This window comes from Thunnus albacares, chromosome 5, assembly GCF_914725855.1.
Source record: "Thunnus albacares chromosome 5, fThuAlb1.1, whole genome shotgun sequence".
Classification (NCBI taxonomy): domain Eukaryota; kingdom Metazoa; phylum Chordata; class Actinopteri; order Scombriformes; family Scombridae; genus Thunnus; species Thunnus albacares.
In genome coordinates, this window is record NC_058110.1 from 23,060,373 (window position 1) to 23,075,612 (window position 15,240).

At 43.5% G+C, this 15,240-nt stretch overlaps 1 protein-coding gene across 2 annotated transcripts in view; it reads right to left on the minus strand.

Moving 5' to 3' along the window:
• Positions 1-15,050, minus strand: part of LOC122982326 (protein bicaudal D homolog 2-like) — a 45,425-nt gene extending 30,375 nt beyond the window's left edge. For both annotated transcript variants that reach the window (XM_044351514.1, XM_044351513.1), the window contains exon 1: positions 14,440-15,050. In XM_044351514.1, coding sequence (XP_044207449.1) covers positions 14,440-14,679 — 240 coding nt within the window. In that variant the 5' untranslated portion in view covers positions 14,680-15,050. The remainder of the gene's footprint in view (positions 1-14,439) is intronic.
• Positions 15,051-15,240: the final 190 nt, after the last annotated feature.

Genomic DNA, 15,240 nt, shown 5'->3' on the forward strand with positions numbered 1-15,240 from the left:
AAGTCCACTGATTTGAAGGTAAGTCGAATCAGGACTCTGCGGTCAATCACACCGTTCTGCAATCAGATCCCAGCTCAGTAATAGAGAGAAAATGCTTAACACTGAGTTCTGAAGGCTACAGCCCTACTGCTAATGTTCAAAACTTGAATAATATAGGAAATCATAGCAGAAAGAATACAGGTCGCAGAGTTCACTCTGGTTTTCCCCGCTCAGAGTCCTCCTGCGCATGCTTCTCTAATCCGGTGAGTCAAGAGCACAAGGGAAATGGGCTTTGGGCTTCTGACAGGTAACAAACAGATCAATACTGCTGGTCTGAGAGGCCCTGTGGAGCTAAAGTAAACTAAATCTAAAATTCTATTTTCAGTTCCTGTTCTGCTAGCAGAACAGCGTTTCTGTGGCATGAAGTGAAAATAATGAGTGGGTAGAGATGTCTCCAGATATATACTTACTGCAGACCATTAGGAGATAAAGAGTAAAACCAATGGGTATGTTCAAGTTAATACACACACACACGAACTGTACACAGGGCTGGATTTAAGGTTTTTTCAATCAATACGGGTGAGTCCCTTTGAAAAACCCCTGCCTTAGGAGCAAAACCCAGTTAGAAAACTCTGGATTTGGATCTTATTCTCCAATCTCTGGTCTAGCTTTAATCATCTCATTGTAAGTTTCCATTTGGCCCACTGTGGTCTCACAGTCTGGCTCTCATAGGAAAGTAAAGCTTGCTGCACAAAGGCCAGGAGGAGAGGCAGACAGAAATGGAGGATTGGAAACACGACAAGCAATAAATATATTGTTAAAGACAGAGAGGAGTCAGACAGCTTCATTGTTGCTGAGCTAAACTGAAAAAAGCTGCAACTTCTATTCATGTAATCATATGAAAACAACATAATGGAGAAGTTACCCCATTCTTTGTTTTGCTGCAAGTCTCAGGGACCCAGTGAACATGGTATTTTCTATGAGTTGCTAAACATCCTCAAGAAAAGATAGAAATTAAATGAAAAGACATGCGCAAACACAAACCTAGAGACAGAAACCAGAATTCAGACCGGCAGTGAGAGTTAAAATAAGAGAGAAAATAGGAACAGAAAGAAAAGGAGCCAACAAAAGTCTCATACACTGAGAATTTATTTGGAACAGAAAACAAACCCAACTCCAGAACGAGACAGCTTCCCCTATCCTAACATTGTTTTGAGGCAAAATGCTGACATGCTAATCTCACTAGATGATGCCAGATAGGACACACCAGGGCACGCCTACGGAGCAATACCAAACAACACATCCTTCAGATGCAGATGTGAGATATGAGAATGCATTTTGGCAAGACTTGTGTACCGGAGTGGGCTTGTGATGAGCTAAGATTTCCAGTCTCTTCAGCAGCATTCTTCCTCTATGACAAAGACAGCCTGTGACAAATGCTGAACAATGCAATGCTATGTCATTTATATCAGTTCAATTACTCATACAGATGAGTCCAAGTCCTGTGGTTGACCCCTGGATTCCAAAGTGGTGTTTCAGCAGCAACTGAAGGCTGGTCAGTGTTAAGGGCTGTCACTGTATGCTGCTGCGGAGGAAGAGAGTTGGAGCAGGAAGGGGGGAAAAAAAACAAAAAAACCAACACTGACTGGTTTCTCCGGCCTCGTGAATCGCAGCTCACGTGGAGTCACAGTTTGTGATGATAAACAGACTCTCCCTCTTTCTGTCTGTGTCTCCATCGTCATTCACAGGCCACTGCACAAGCAGCGACTTCGAAGGGGACAGATTGCTTGGAGATGTGTGTTGATTCTATATTTAGCTGTCCGCTATCAACTGTTCATAATACGGATCTCTTCGGGGCGGGAGGTTAAAATGCATCCGGCGAACCTAGCACTGCAGGATGACCCACTATTCCACACTGAATAGGGTCACCACACTATACTACCCTTATTTATTTCTCTGTCGCATAATAGCTCATTGTGTTATTTCTGCATCAACAGGCTGTGTAACATGGTTCTGTTCTGTGAGGAATGTACACCGCGTCACGTGCCAGCGTGCGCTTGTTTTAGTTTACTCAATTTACTGAGAGCGCTGTTGCTGATTAGTGCATGTTATGCCAAAGCCAATGACTTTTGTTATAATGAGTAACAGAGAAGCTAATGATTACTGCAGACTTTCAGACTACTTTTCCTTTGGGGGATGGGATGGAAATAAAAAAAAGGTTCATGTTCATCACTTGACAAATCTGGAGGTTATGATGATTTCGGTTTTTGTCACCACATCAGCGACTCTAAATTTAAGAGCTTTCAAGACTTGATTTTCTACGAGCAACTAGACAAATTTATGAGGAGTAATTAGAGTATATATGTATAACAAACAAACTGTCATATTTAACAGTAAGATGTATGCCAGGTGTTTTATGTGCCAAGCAGACAGAGAAAGCAGGAGAGGAAAAACAAGAGGGTGCGAATGAGGAGAGGCAGAGATATTAGTGGTTGCCTGGCACAGAGCCACATTGATTCACTGCATATCACAGAGCTGTCAGGCTATTATTCACACAACAGGCCTGGACAATTTCACACACACACACACACACACACACACACACACACGCACACATGTCCCATTTCCAATTTTCCCTATGTGCCCTGCAGTCAGCCATACTGCAGCACCTGGTACTCAAGCCATGTAGGGGCTTGCTCACCCTTATGATATATAGGAGAAAGAGGCGAGTGTTCAAAGCCTCGTAGGGGCTCAGACAACACTGCATGCAACTCTTGTTGGCAACACATTTTAGGCGATGCGCTGCATGCCACAGGCAAGGAATACACCACAGAGAATATGAGAGAGCAGAGGTTAGAGAAACATACCCGCGTGTGAGTTTACAAGACACATATTTCCTTGAAAATAAACTCTTTTGCCTCAAGTAGACTGCTTGTGAATGTTATACTCTCATCAAGAGAATTGAAAGGCCATGAACCTCCTAAAAACAACCACAAAGCTGTGCCCAGATTGTGGATCTCCTGAGTTGCGGGGCAGGACGGAGAAAGAGAGAACGCCAGAGGGGATGGAGCCATCGGGAGAAGGTAGACTCGTGCAATTAAAGCACACACATACACACACGGACCTCAGTGTACGAGGGATGTACTAATCAGACTCATGAGGCCCTTTACACGCCTGACTGAAAAAGTTGTCCTGAAACATGAAAAAATATCAGAGTAGCCTAATTGGGCTGCAGAGGCTCAGTGATACAAAATCTCTACAAAATCCTCCCTGCTAACATCAGGCTGTAATGATTAAATGCTAGTTAGGGCTTTCATCAGATTTGTGGAATTTGGGAGCTGGGGAAAACTACTTTTCATATTTAATTCTAACTACACGTTAGGCTACTAATCTCAAGTCAGCATTAGAGATTCTGTGTGAAGTCAGTCTTTAGTTAGATCAGACTTGATGTTCAAACATGCTGCTGATCTATATTCATCATACGTCCACAAAAACAGGAGCTTGGGGAAAATATATCTCCTTTATAAAAAAAGGTGGAACACCTGCAAAAGGAGGACAACCGAGATCTTCACTGCCATTATAGTGTCTGAGTCAGCCTGAAGGATCTATACTGTGGGTGTTCACAGACTGGGTCCTGTGTTATTACAGGGTAAAAACAGTCATTAAGCCCCTGGCAGTAAGCTAAAGAGCCGGGGTCTGAGCACAGTTTATCTAGCCTTCGCACTATATGATATATAAGATGAGGGTAGTATTTACATGATGTGGAATCTGTAGTATAATGAGAAAAGGTCATTTCCATGCCGGTCACGAGTGAAATACAAGATAATCCTAAAAACAAACCACATTCCACTATCAACATTTAGAGAAAAAGCACATTTCTGTGGGGTTAGTGTTTCCTGAGTAGGTTTGTTTTGACTTGGGTTACTGTTTTTGTTTCCCTCTTCTATGCCATGATGGAAAACTGTCTTGTGCAACAGGAGCAATGAACCGCAAGGTTTTAAACTCTATGTTTGTCTTCAGTATTTAATCTTAGCAGTCAATTAATGACAAGAAAGCATCTATATGTTCCTGGCTGTTTACTGCATCTTTTGTTCAGCTGCTAAATCTGCCACATAATGGAGGAAAAAGCCAGAGTCTCGAGGGAGACCGCAGACTCAATAGGTCTGATATATTGCACCGCCGTATCGGTGTCTGGGGCTCTTTATCATCGTTCATATCACTGCAGTGTTCCATACCGGCTCCAGTTCTGGGCACACACACACACAACCTCAGTCATTTGCAATGCAAAGGCAGCCTTATCTATGGTTGCCTGTAGTCAGTCTGTCGGTTCCCCTTTCTGCCCGACGCTCGGTGCCTGGATGAAATCTCCCAGGTCCACGCGCCGGCACCCCAGGGGAACAGCCGTCGTTATGGTTACTATGCCAATTACAGTGACAGAGCGAGAGGCGGTCAGTAGAGGCAGGGCAGAGGGTGCCACTGACACAGATGGCTGTTTCAGGGCTCAGCCTAGCACAGCTTGCTCTCCTCCCTTTTTCTCTGGCAGCAGTCATCACCCATGTCCTATGCCTCCGCGAACCGAGATTTGCTTGAACAAAGAGCTCGCTGGTCTGAGGTTGCTTTGAAGTATTTTTGTTTTTTGCTATACGGCCAAGCCTACATCACAGTAAACAAGCAGTGAAACGGGCTCGGTCTCTATTTAGTGTGTGTTTCACCATATTTCCCAAAAGACACTGCTCCCTGTGGAACCTTCACATATGACTTCCACAGCTGAACAGCCTCTTGTTGTTACTGGCATAAATGACAGAGTGTGTGTGTGGGGGGGGGGGGGGGGGGGCAGCTGGGACTGCAGCTGGGACCAGGCGCACACACATAATCACGCACACATACAAATATGCATACACTCGTGAACTCAGACATGCACACGCCCACACACGTGATCACATTTTCTTCCCGAGTCCAAGGTCAGGTTTGCAGGAGGACAGGGAAGGGGACACTGAATCTATAGTGTTTGTTTGTTGTTCAGTGGCGAGATGTTCTTATCAAATCGAGCGAGCCTCCATTTAACCTTACAAATAATCATTTATTAGATTAATGTTGTATATGAGACCCTTAATGCATTTCCCCTCATCTCGCTGGACACATCCATTAGTGGTGAGACATGTCTAATCAATCAGGTTGAAGCATTGACAGGATGGGGGAGGGATTGCAGTAGCTAGATTCGACTTCTTCCTGAGGTTTTCAATCTAAGGTACCTCATTTGTTGCCACTTAAATGCAACTATTCATCACTCCTGATCTACTTTGTCAATTTTTCCACCACTCCACTCATGAACAAGGCTACTATAAAGTTATCTCCCAATCTCATCCAAGCACTGTCCCTAACTCCCCCTCTCCTATCTTCCCATTCACCCTCCCAGACCTAGAAGACGGTCTCTCGGGCAGGACCTGCCCTTGCTCCCGGCCAGACAAAGACTAATGACCTCAGTTCCTCCTTTGCAATAATTAAATTCTATATGTGACTGTTTGTGCGCACATACTCTCTACCAGTGAGGTCAAATCTTGGGTCAGGGTGGCAAACCTTCCATATGAGGCCCTGTCAGCTTGTAAAGAATGAGGTACGGGCTCTGTAAACTCAGCACCAGTGTGTGCATAATAGATCGTATCTGTGTGCAAATAATGTACTCTGTTATATACAATACAGTATCTGAATACGCCGGACAAATGATTGTTTCTGGTTTGCATTTGACAATAAGTCCTTTCAATCCATGTTCAAACAATACTTGGTCAACTTTACAATACCCAAACCTTTCTCTAACAACAGAGCATTCAAGTAAAATAATGAAAAAAAGATGAAAGATAAACCAGAACACAATGCCCTAAAGTGAAAGCTGCACAAACGCTGGAAAACAGCCTACCTCTCTTTCATCAGACACATATTTATTAAGCTACGTTTAGTACAAAAACATTAGCTGCTTATTTTCTATTTAAAGTCCCAGCACTTTAAACCCATCGAGCCAGCTGATGGAGGAACCCCTATTCTTCTTGCATCTAAAAAGAGAGGTAGCTGGTTCCCACAGGAAACCCACTCGTTGACTGGTGCCCCTCCCATTCCAAACCTCTCTCCCTTTTCTATCCGCTATCCCCCTTTCTCAAGGACCCCGGAGAGACTGGCACACATCCAATTAAAACCCCTCCCTCTCTTTTGCCTCTGCAAACCCAAACTCTAATGTTGTTACTGCTGTACAACCAGCCCCCTGCCTGACTTTTTTTTTTTTCCTACTTCCAATTCCTCCCTCTCTGCCATGCCTGAGGGTTTCAAAGCGTGGGCTACATGAGTCTTGGGTGTGTCACACCTCGATAGGGGGACCCAGACCCACTAGCCTATTTACAATAAGAGCCTGGGGAATGAGAAGGAGGAGGAGAGGAGGAGGACGTGGCGGGGAGTGGGTGTGGAGCGTGGAGAGAATGTAGACATACTGCTGTTCTCTGATTGCACTGTGGTGTTAAACTTAAAAGGACCCCCCAGGGCAAAGGGACAACCCTTTGAAATTGGGTTAATGTCTGAATAGATAAGCTATTAAAACGAGGAGATGTTTTTCAGACTCTGCCCTGTGGTTTAATTAATTTAGCTGAGATGAGAGATACTAGCCTTCCAGTCAGGGGATAATTGAGATGAGTGGACCATGTAGAATTTCAGAGGAACCAGAGAGGAGGAGTATGCCAAAATGCAGTTGTATAAACAGAGGACGCTATCTGTTTACATCCCAACCCCTGATCTCTTCATCTACTGCACCAAACCGCAGAAGGCCCAGGGACAAACTGCAGAGAAGGCACCGCACACACAAAACTCAACTCCTCAGTAGCGGGAGGATTTGGGTGGAGCAAGTCACACCCATTGGATGCATGTGCATGTGTGAGTGTATAATTCTATTGGCAGGGTTGGGGCACCGACCATCTGTCCACTTATAGCTATCACAAGTTTATTGCTGCTTGTCATATATGCTAATAAGTGTGGGGGTGTTGCACGCCCATGTTGGATCTTTTGTTTCTTTGGGGAATGTTCCCCTCAACTCAAAGGGTATAAAAAAAAAAAAAGATATACGCCTCAAAGCCCAGGAGAGTAAAACATCTATCAATGTGGAGATTTTAGATTTAAGGGGTCACTGAAAAGGACATTAAAATTTGCATGCCTCTGATTGCTTGCTGTCTGTGTTAGTTGTTGTTACATGGACAGCTGCGGACAGCACGGATGCTTAGTAGTTCTGTTATACTGTAGTGTCAGTTCCTGTCACTGTTGTCCTGGTAAAGTCCAGAACATTGTACGGAAACTCAGCATAATGAGTGCTGATGTTAACACACCAGGGAAGGCAAGCACATTTCAAAAAAACTGTATTGTTAAGACTTGCTCCTTGTTGTTCCTTGTTAAACAGAGGTGAGAGAAGCGTGTTGTCTGATGACCCTCATGTGGTCATTTCCTCTGATCCACTAAAAGATATCCGGACTCATACAGAGTTATAATTCATATGCTTCCCCATCCGCTATAAAAAAAAAAAAAAAAAAAAAGACTCCTCACAAGTAAACAGGATGCGGAGTAGGGGGCAGGGTAGGCAAGTTCTGGCTTCATTTCAATAGAAGGAAGAAGAAAGATTTGATGGAGTAGAGCTTTGCTTAGACAGTAAGCTTCCTTATGGTCATAATTATAAAAACACAAAGCCATAAATAAGAATTCAGTTGAAGCGTTAGACATGTTCTTTATGAGGTTGTCATTCTGTGGCACAAAAGGAAAGTTTGTTGGCAACGTGATGCAGCCCACAGACTTAATTTACAGACTCTATTAAAGGAATGATGCAGGCGGGAATACAAAAACAAACACTAACCTGTGTTCTACCCACATTCCTAGCTGATTCATATGTTTACATAAGAGGGCAGAGTCTCAACACAAATAAATATGACCCTGCTGTCAGCGGGTTACATTGACCATAACTAAACTGAATAGTAGTTAGGCCTAGGGCTAACGAGACCATGTGCTTGAACAGGAAACATAATGCCAGATTGTATCTCTAGTATACAGCAAGGTAGGATTACTGTGGAGCTAACTTACCTAACACAGGCAGGCTATTGGTTTTATTTTGGTCAATACAGACGATGGCCATAAATAAAGCACAAACGTAATTCTGATCAACTTGATTCAAAAAGAACACAACAAAACCAAAAATAGGTTATATGTGGTGTTAAAAATAAGGAGCTGGTTTAGGTTTAATCAGATAATTGGTAAATCTGAGATTCAGGGAATGCAATGAAACTACACAATAAAGACAAGTCGACATGAAGGACACAAAGGATAAGTAGCCCTTGTGTTTCTTACGCGCGCACACACAAATCTAGCTCAGTCACGTGCATGCACACTGGCTTCTTTGTTGAACGGATTTCTAATAGTTTGTAGGCGTTATGTGATGCAGGAGAAGGGAAATGTTGTATTGTCAGAGGCACACAGCCATTACTATGACATCATCCTCTGCTTTTAGCCTGGAATAGTCTTCAGTAATTGGATTACACTGGTCGAATCATGACCCAGCTGGGCTGCCATACCGCTTCTCTGCATGCACTTTTGACTTCTGCAAATGTTTTAAAGAAATATTTCATTACTAGAGTACTTAAAATAGTATAAATGTAACTATGTATAGTAAGTGTAACTGTAGGCTTTACAGTGTGAGGGATCAAGTACAGTAAATACTCAAATTACTCATATTACTGCTCAGCTTCGTTTGGGTTCAGTTTTATGGGCACACTTCATTTAGATTAGCTAATAACTTCATTTATATTTATTGTAGCCAGAGGGAAGTGGGTTAGAGTGTGACCTGATGACGCACACAAAATTAGATCATACAATATACCCATGAATGGTCACAATGCTATGCTCCTGTCAGTGGGCCACAACAACCTCAGAAAGGCTTGGGGAGAAACTTGATGTTGGTTTCATTGAGAACCTTAAATCATATTTAAACAGTCAACAAACTGCTACATACCAGAAATATCTAAAACACTATTTCTACCCTCCCGGGTTGCTAATGCGGGTCTTCACAAACGTGCAATTCTTTTCATTTAAACAGACTACACAAACACTCCACTCTTTAAACATGAAACCCAAAAACATTTGAGGAATCCCAAACAATTCACCCACTGAGACGTGGAGCACTCCAACAGCCATCCAGGGTAAATGTGGCCTCAACTTAAACCGTAGATGGGTGCTGATGGTATTTTATTTAGCAGAATTAAAGACAAAAGCTCTTAAATCATTACGGATTAGCAGCAGGCCATTTTACCTAAAACTGGGCAGAATGATTCATTACTTTGCGATACCATATGGTCATCCTTCTGTGACACAGAAGGCAACATGAGTCCATGTAAGTGGTTCTTTGGATTGACCCACAAGTCTGGATGCTAAATAAGATTTTTGAGTGGACATTTCTTTTCATGATATATGTGTGGGTGGTATTAATAATTTGCACATCCTTTTTATGGCTTAAATTCATATAGAACAGGCTGCTATAGGCTTGGCAAGCACTGGAGTAGGCTACTGGGCCAGGATAAGGAAGAACAGGGTAGTTTCTTAAGAGCACCTGCCTGTCTCAGTGCAGCATTAACCCAAAATGCACCTACCTGTCCCTGGCTATGGAGGCTGCTGAGTGTGGCAGGGCCTGGCAGACTCCCAGACCTCCGTAAGCCCTGTGCATAGCGGCTGGGATTCATCCTCTTAGGCCCAGAGGGTAGGGGATTTGGGACTTTATTTAGTGCCATTTAGAAAAGATTACCCCTTAACTGCAGACTTGCCGTCCAGCAAAAGACATTATGGATAAAAGGCCTGATCAGAATACCCCAAACAATGCTGAAAGGTTTAGCACATCCTAGGTCACAGATAGATGCAAAAGCATACTGAACACAGATGGAAAGCCCAGTGAAATAAGACAATGATTGAGTAAGGTGTCTTGAATGAGCTTTTAGGAAGGGCTGGGAGCTTGTGATAAGCCATAATAATGACTGAAATAAGTAAGAAAGAGAAAATAAGAAACACTATGAGTGAGAGATGAGCAGCTGTTGATGAAATGTAGCCCAGTGTGGCAATCCAATAATATGACTCTGACTATTTATGACTCTTCATATAAGCGACCAGATGGGTTTTGTGTTCTACTCGTATTTTCTACTGACGTCCAATCAGCATCCAACCCATTTAACACCATAGAAAGGGCTTATAGTCACACCAGATATCTTTGTTTAAGGACACTGGGATATATCCTTTAGTAATCAGCCATTTCAAAAGGGACAAAAGTGACCAATCCTTTCAAATGTAACCACAATGGGACGCCTCTCTCAATTCTCTCCTTTGTCATACGCTGTGTTCCGCTGGCATTTAACTCTCTCTTCGTCTATGACATCCAAGACCTGTTAACCCCAGCGGGCTCAAACGCACAAAGGCCCAGCGAGCCAAGCACAGAGCACCCAGGTTTTACTGAGCTTAACAATATTTAGGGTTTTGATTGTGTGGTTGAATTCCACAACGCAGTACACAGCTGCCGCTACACCGATAGCATAGATAGAGTTGCATGGGAGGAACGAGGTCTGTGCGTAACTGAATGACTTCAGTGTGGTCACTGACGCTCGTCGCAGTGCATCAAGGACCAGAGGAGCTCGAGGCCTTTGTTAAAGTGCCATTGTCTAAGTAGTCTGAAGTGGTGGTAGTCTGAAAAAAAGAAAGGACCTCTATCAGAAAAAATTAAATCAAAAGTGAGAACTCTGGGATGTTCTGTGGCTCTGTTGTCTTCGGATAGATGATGGCGTCATTGTGGCCGCGGCGTTCTAACTTAGAAGAGCCGAGAGGCTAAACATCAAGCCCGGCACACCACAGACTCTCCAGTTCTCCCTACAGGTACAGTCCCTCAGAGGTGCATTAACAGTTGGAGGTGTGGCACATGATGTGGTCTGTGAGTGGCTTAACTTAAGAATAACAACAACAGCTGAGGCAACACCACCTTGTGCTCTTACACCGCTACAATGTGGTATAATGTCATTAGCTACTTTACCTTGTGACTGAAAGTGTACTCTGCAATCTGTGTGATAACTGGGTAAAAGTCCACGCAGCTGAATCATATCTTCATCAGCGGCCTGGTATGCAGGGGTGACTTTATCAGAGCATTGTTTGAGGAGTGACCAACAAAAGTAAATCAGCTGTCGACTTTTGATATGATATCCTGTGTGTCTAATAAAAATTTCTTGATAAAAAAAAAAAAAAAAAAAGTTGAATCATCACAACGCAATTTATGATCAGACAAGTGGAAATATAAAGTCTTCACAGTATTACCGTCCAGGAGGTAGCATAGGAACAGTGGACCAAGTGACTCACATTCAGTATAATGTGCCAGCAGATGGATATCTCTGTCAGTCTAGTGCACTGCAAACTCTGCCAGTGGGCTATGAGAAAATAATCACTGTCTAGTGTCTTTCCTCCTTTTCATTGAAGTGAAAGGGGGAGAAGAGGACATCAACATATACATGGCAGTGTATCCCCAGTGACAGAGGCCAATGCATGAGCAAATAACGGGCAGGGGAATAATTTTGTGGTTGGAGAGCGATGAAGTGAATGAGCCGGGGGGCTGACACTGTCCCAGATGGAAGAGTATGCCAACGACAGACCATAATGTTATACATACGAATAGGATAGTTGCATCAGGGAACAGATAGGAACATCCTATGAAAACCTCCAGCCAATCGTCATGTGTATAACTAGTATTCTTGCTAGCTGTGAGATAATGCCTCAACAGACACCCACCAACACACTCAAAAGCAGCACCTGCTGAGGAAGCAGCACGGATGCTCAAATTAAGGCACAGAGCTGTGCCGTTACTAAGCAACAGCAGCACAGAATTCCTCCATCTTCCTGCCTCGAGAGTAGTGCGAGTGTGTGGGTGTGAATATTAGTAGCCTGCCCAAACGTGGGTGAGGATGTGAGGATTGGCTAAATGTCAGTGGAAGTTTGCCCACTGTCATGATGATTACTGATTGACTATTTCTGTCCAAATGGAGACAAAAAAGTGGTGTCTGGGCATTTAAATCACTATGAATACACATAAATCTGAGCTTTTTTTTTCTATTGTGTTGTATTTGTGCATGCCAGCAACTGAGGAGAGTCATTGAAGACGATCCCATGTTGAGCTACTCTGTAAATCTCCAAGACAATCTACTCTAGTCTGTCTGAGACCTTGGAAAAAAAGAAAGGACATCCAAACATTGCTGACATCAGTGTAAATAGTGCACTTAAGACAACATGGCATTTATAAGAAATGACTTTCTCATGAGCTTTCACGACAGTAGCAGACAAAGCCAAACTTGCCAGTTTGCTCTGCCTACTTCAAAACACCACAAAGCACAGAGCAAGAGGTTGATTCACATGACATCTGTCTTTTTACAATTACAATGATATTTTGAGTTATGAGTTTGGATTTAAAGCGGAAGCCGACTGCTGAGATAAGCTTTAATTTTAGCCCCTGTTGTGACAATAGCCTATCTTGTGTTTGCTCTCCTCTGCCTACTGTCTGTCTCCAACAGACAATAAAGAGGAAGTCAAGAGGGATATCAGAGGAATGTGCTTGTATTTCTCTTGTGATAGCATCACTGCCCCTCATACAGAGGCTAGGCTGGGCTGGGGTGGAGGGGGGTTTGGGTAAAGCGATAAAAGGAACATGGCCATGGACTTTCAAAGGTTACCATCTGACCAGTGATCTACAACCAGCATAACCCAACCCTGAGGCAAAAGAAAGAACCTCTGCTACAGCTTGAAGCAAACAATTGAATTTATTACCCACACAGATGGATGTTTGTATCCTATTATGAGACAAGAAGAAAGACCCAATCTAAGAGTCCAAGCAGACTCACAATGTGAATTTCTTTTTTTAAAACAAAGACTTCAACTGGCGTACTTCGAAAAAAAATCTCCACAAACGTCCCAGCTCCTTTTCTTCTCGTTTGCTGCTATGGTTACTCTTTTAGACCGTTTCCAGTCTGTTTCTTCTATTCAAAGCTTTTTGCTGTCATCCCTCAGTGACAGAGCTAGGCCCCCTTGCCAAAGGAGTGCATGGGAAAACTTCTCTAAGCATAAGAGGACCACAGACAGAGAGAAGGAGGAAAAGCAGAGAGCTGAAAACCTCTCTCTATGTGTCTCTCCACTGAAAAACACAAAAACCCAAGGGAGTGATGAGCAGATTTCTGGCATGGAATAAAGGGGTTTACCATGAAGTCAGCTTTCTCAGCTATTGGTTGTCTGGCCTAGTGGGAGGACACAGGAAGAACCCCTCATCTCAAAGGAGGATGTGAGCAACCCTGAGCAAGCCTGTGTCAACGCGGGAATCTGCCTTTTTTTTCTCCATGACTACTTGGTGAGCGCAGAAACAGTCAGTGGCCCTTGACTGTCTAACATCACTCTAAAGTCACACTTCTCTCAATCTAAATCACAAGACGGTGACAAACTGCTGCTCTAGTGAGAGGGAAAAGAGTGGGGAATAAGTCAGGCCACTGTTGAGAAACAACAGACATGTCCTTTATCTAACTCTCTAGCCCAGCTTGAACCTTCACTCTCAACATTCTTTCCATTCCCAAACGGCCGTAACAAGTCTGGTTTCCTCTGAAAGTTGTTCATCCCTCTCTCTGCTGAGCGGGAAGGTTCAAAATTCAAACCTACTCCCGCCCCTTTCAATTTAACTAGTAATTCTCCTTTGCAGAAGAGAGGCCCATCTGAGCTGAGAGACACGTTGACAAGATACCTACTGCCCATTAAACCTGTAAAAGTGTTGGTTTTGAAAGTTACAAATGAATAATAATTTATCTGAAATATGAGCTGGCCACACAGATCACTTTATAATCCCCTGTCAAACATTCACAGCAGAGTATAGCATATGGAGTTCACTGCCTGTGATAATGGTCATATCAGTATAGTCTGCAGATCTACTCATGATTAACACATCATAAAAGTGGGGGAGGAAACAAACAAGGCCTTGAAAGCCTTGAGTCAGATAGGAATGTCTTGCGGAAGGGGCATAAATAAATAAAGGTGGCAGTGCAATGGGGTACACCCTGAGTAAAGAGGGGGTGGGGTGAGGAGCATGATGAAGCATCCCCTCCTCATCTTGCAGTTTTGACCTTGTAGGATGAGAATCAGATTGCTTTTTTATGTCTTTCAAAATGTTAGGTCCCTATATATAATATTGTAATGACGAGCGCATACAAATACCATTCAAAAAATTACAAGGTCATTGGAAACTCAATATTTAGTGTCACAAATGGGTATACGCCCCAAATTGAGCATTAGGTATAATTGAAGGGTTGGTGCGTAGCGCTTGTAAATCCTAAAGGATATAGATAATATTGGTGTTATTTCTTAGTCATTTTCTGTGATTTCTCATACACAGCCTACCTCTTTCAGCTGGTCGAGCTCCTGTCGGACGGCCTCGTACTCAATCTCCATGTCATCGTATTGCTGTTTGAGCTGCTGCTTCTCCTCCAGAACCGCCAGCCCGTACTCCGCCGCCTGGATCTTCTCGTTCGTGGTCTCACTCAGCTCCCGGGAGAGACGCTCGATCTCGGCCCGCATCCACTCCGGCTCGGCTTCCAGCAACAGCATAGCGTCGGTGTAGCCCTGCTCTTCTACGGACATGGTCGGTACCGGTGACGATCAACCAACGTACGCCAGCTGATCTGCGACAAGGGGGGATGTGGGGCGTCTTCAAGCGATGTAACCTTGAAGAACAAGCGGTTGCTTAAATTCGTCTATATTTAAATTGCATGATTGTTACGCTTGCGTTTCTCGTTGCAGGTCTTGTGTCTTTGGTCATGTAGATGACTCTGTTCAATTATCTCCGACGGGGGAGCTCGCCGTTATCTTCTAGAAATGCTCCATCGCTGTGGTCCTGCGTTTCCTTCAGCTCTCCCCCGGCTTGTCGGAGCTGTTGAGCCGGAGCAGGAGTACCAACTGCCAAGACACGAGACAGGATATACAACTTCTGGTTTGTGCTTTCAAAATAAAACACTTGCCCACAAAACAGGCTTCAGACCTTGCGTGGTTGCACGTTTATTTTCACTTGTTTACTAACTGAAGTCATAATAAAACATAATATTAGGAAAAAAACGTGTACAGTGTGAAAATTCATTGATATTGTCCCAAAATGTCAGAAATATTCTCCTTTATTTTGAAGGTAAATCTATTAACTTCCGGTAA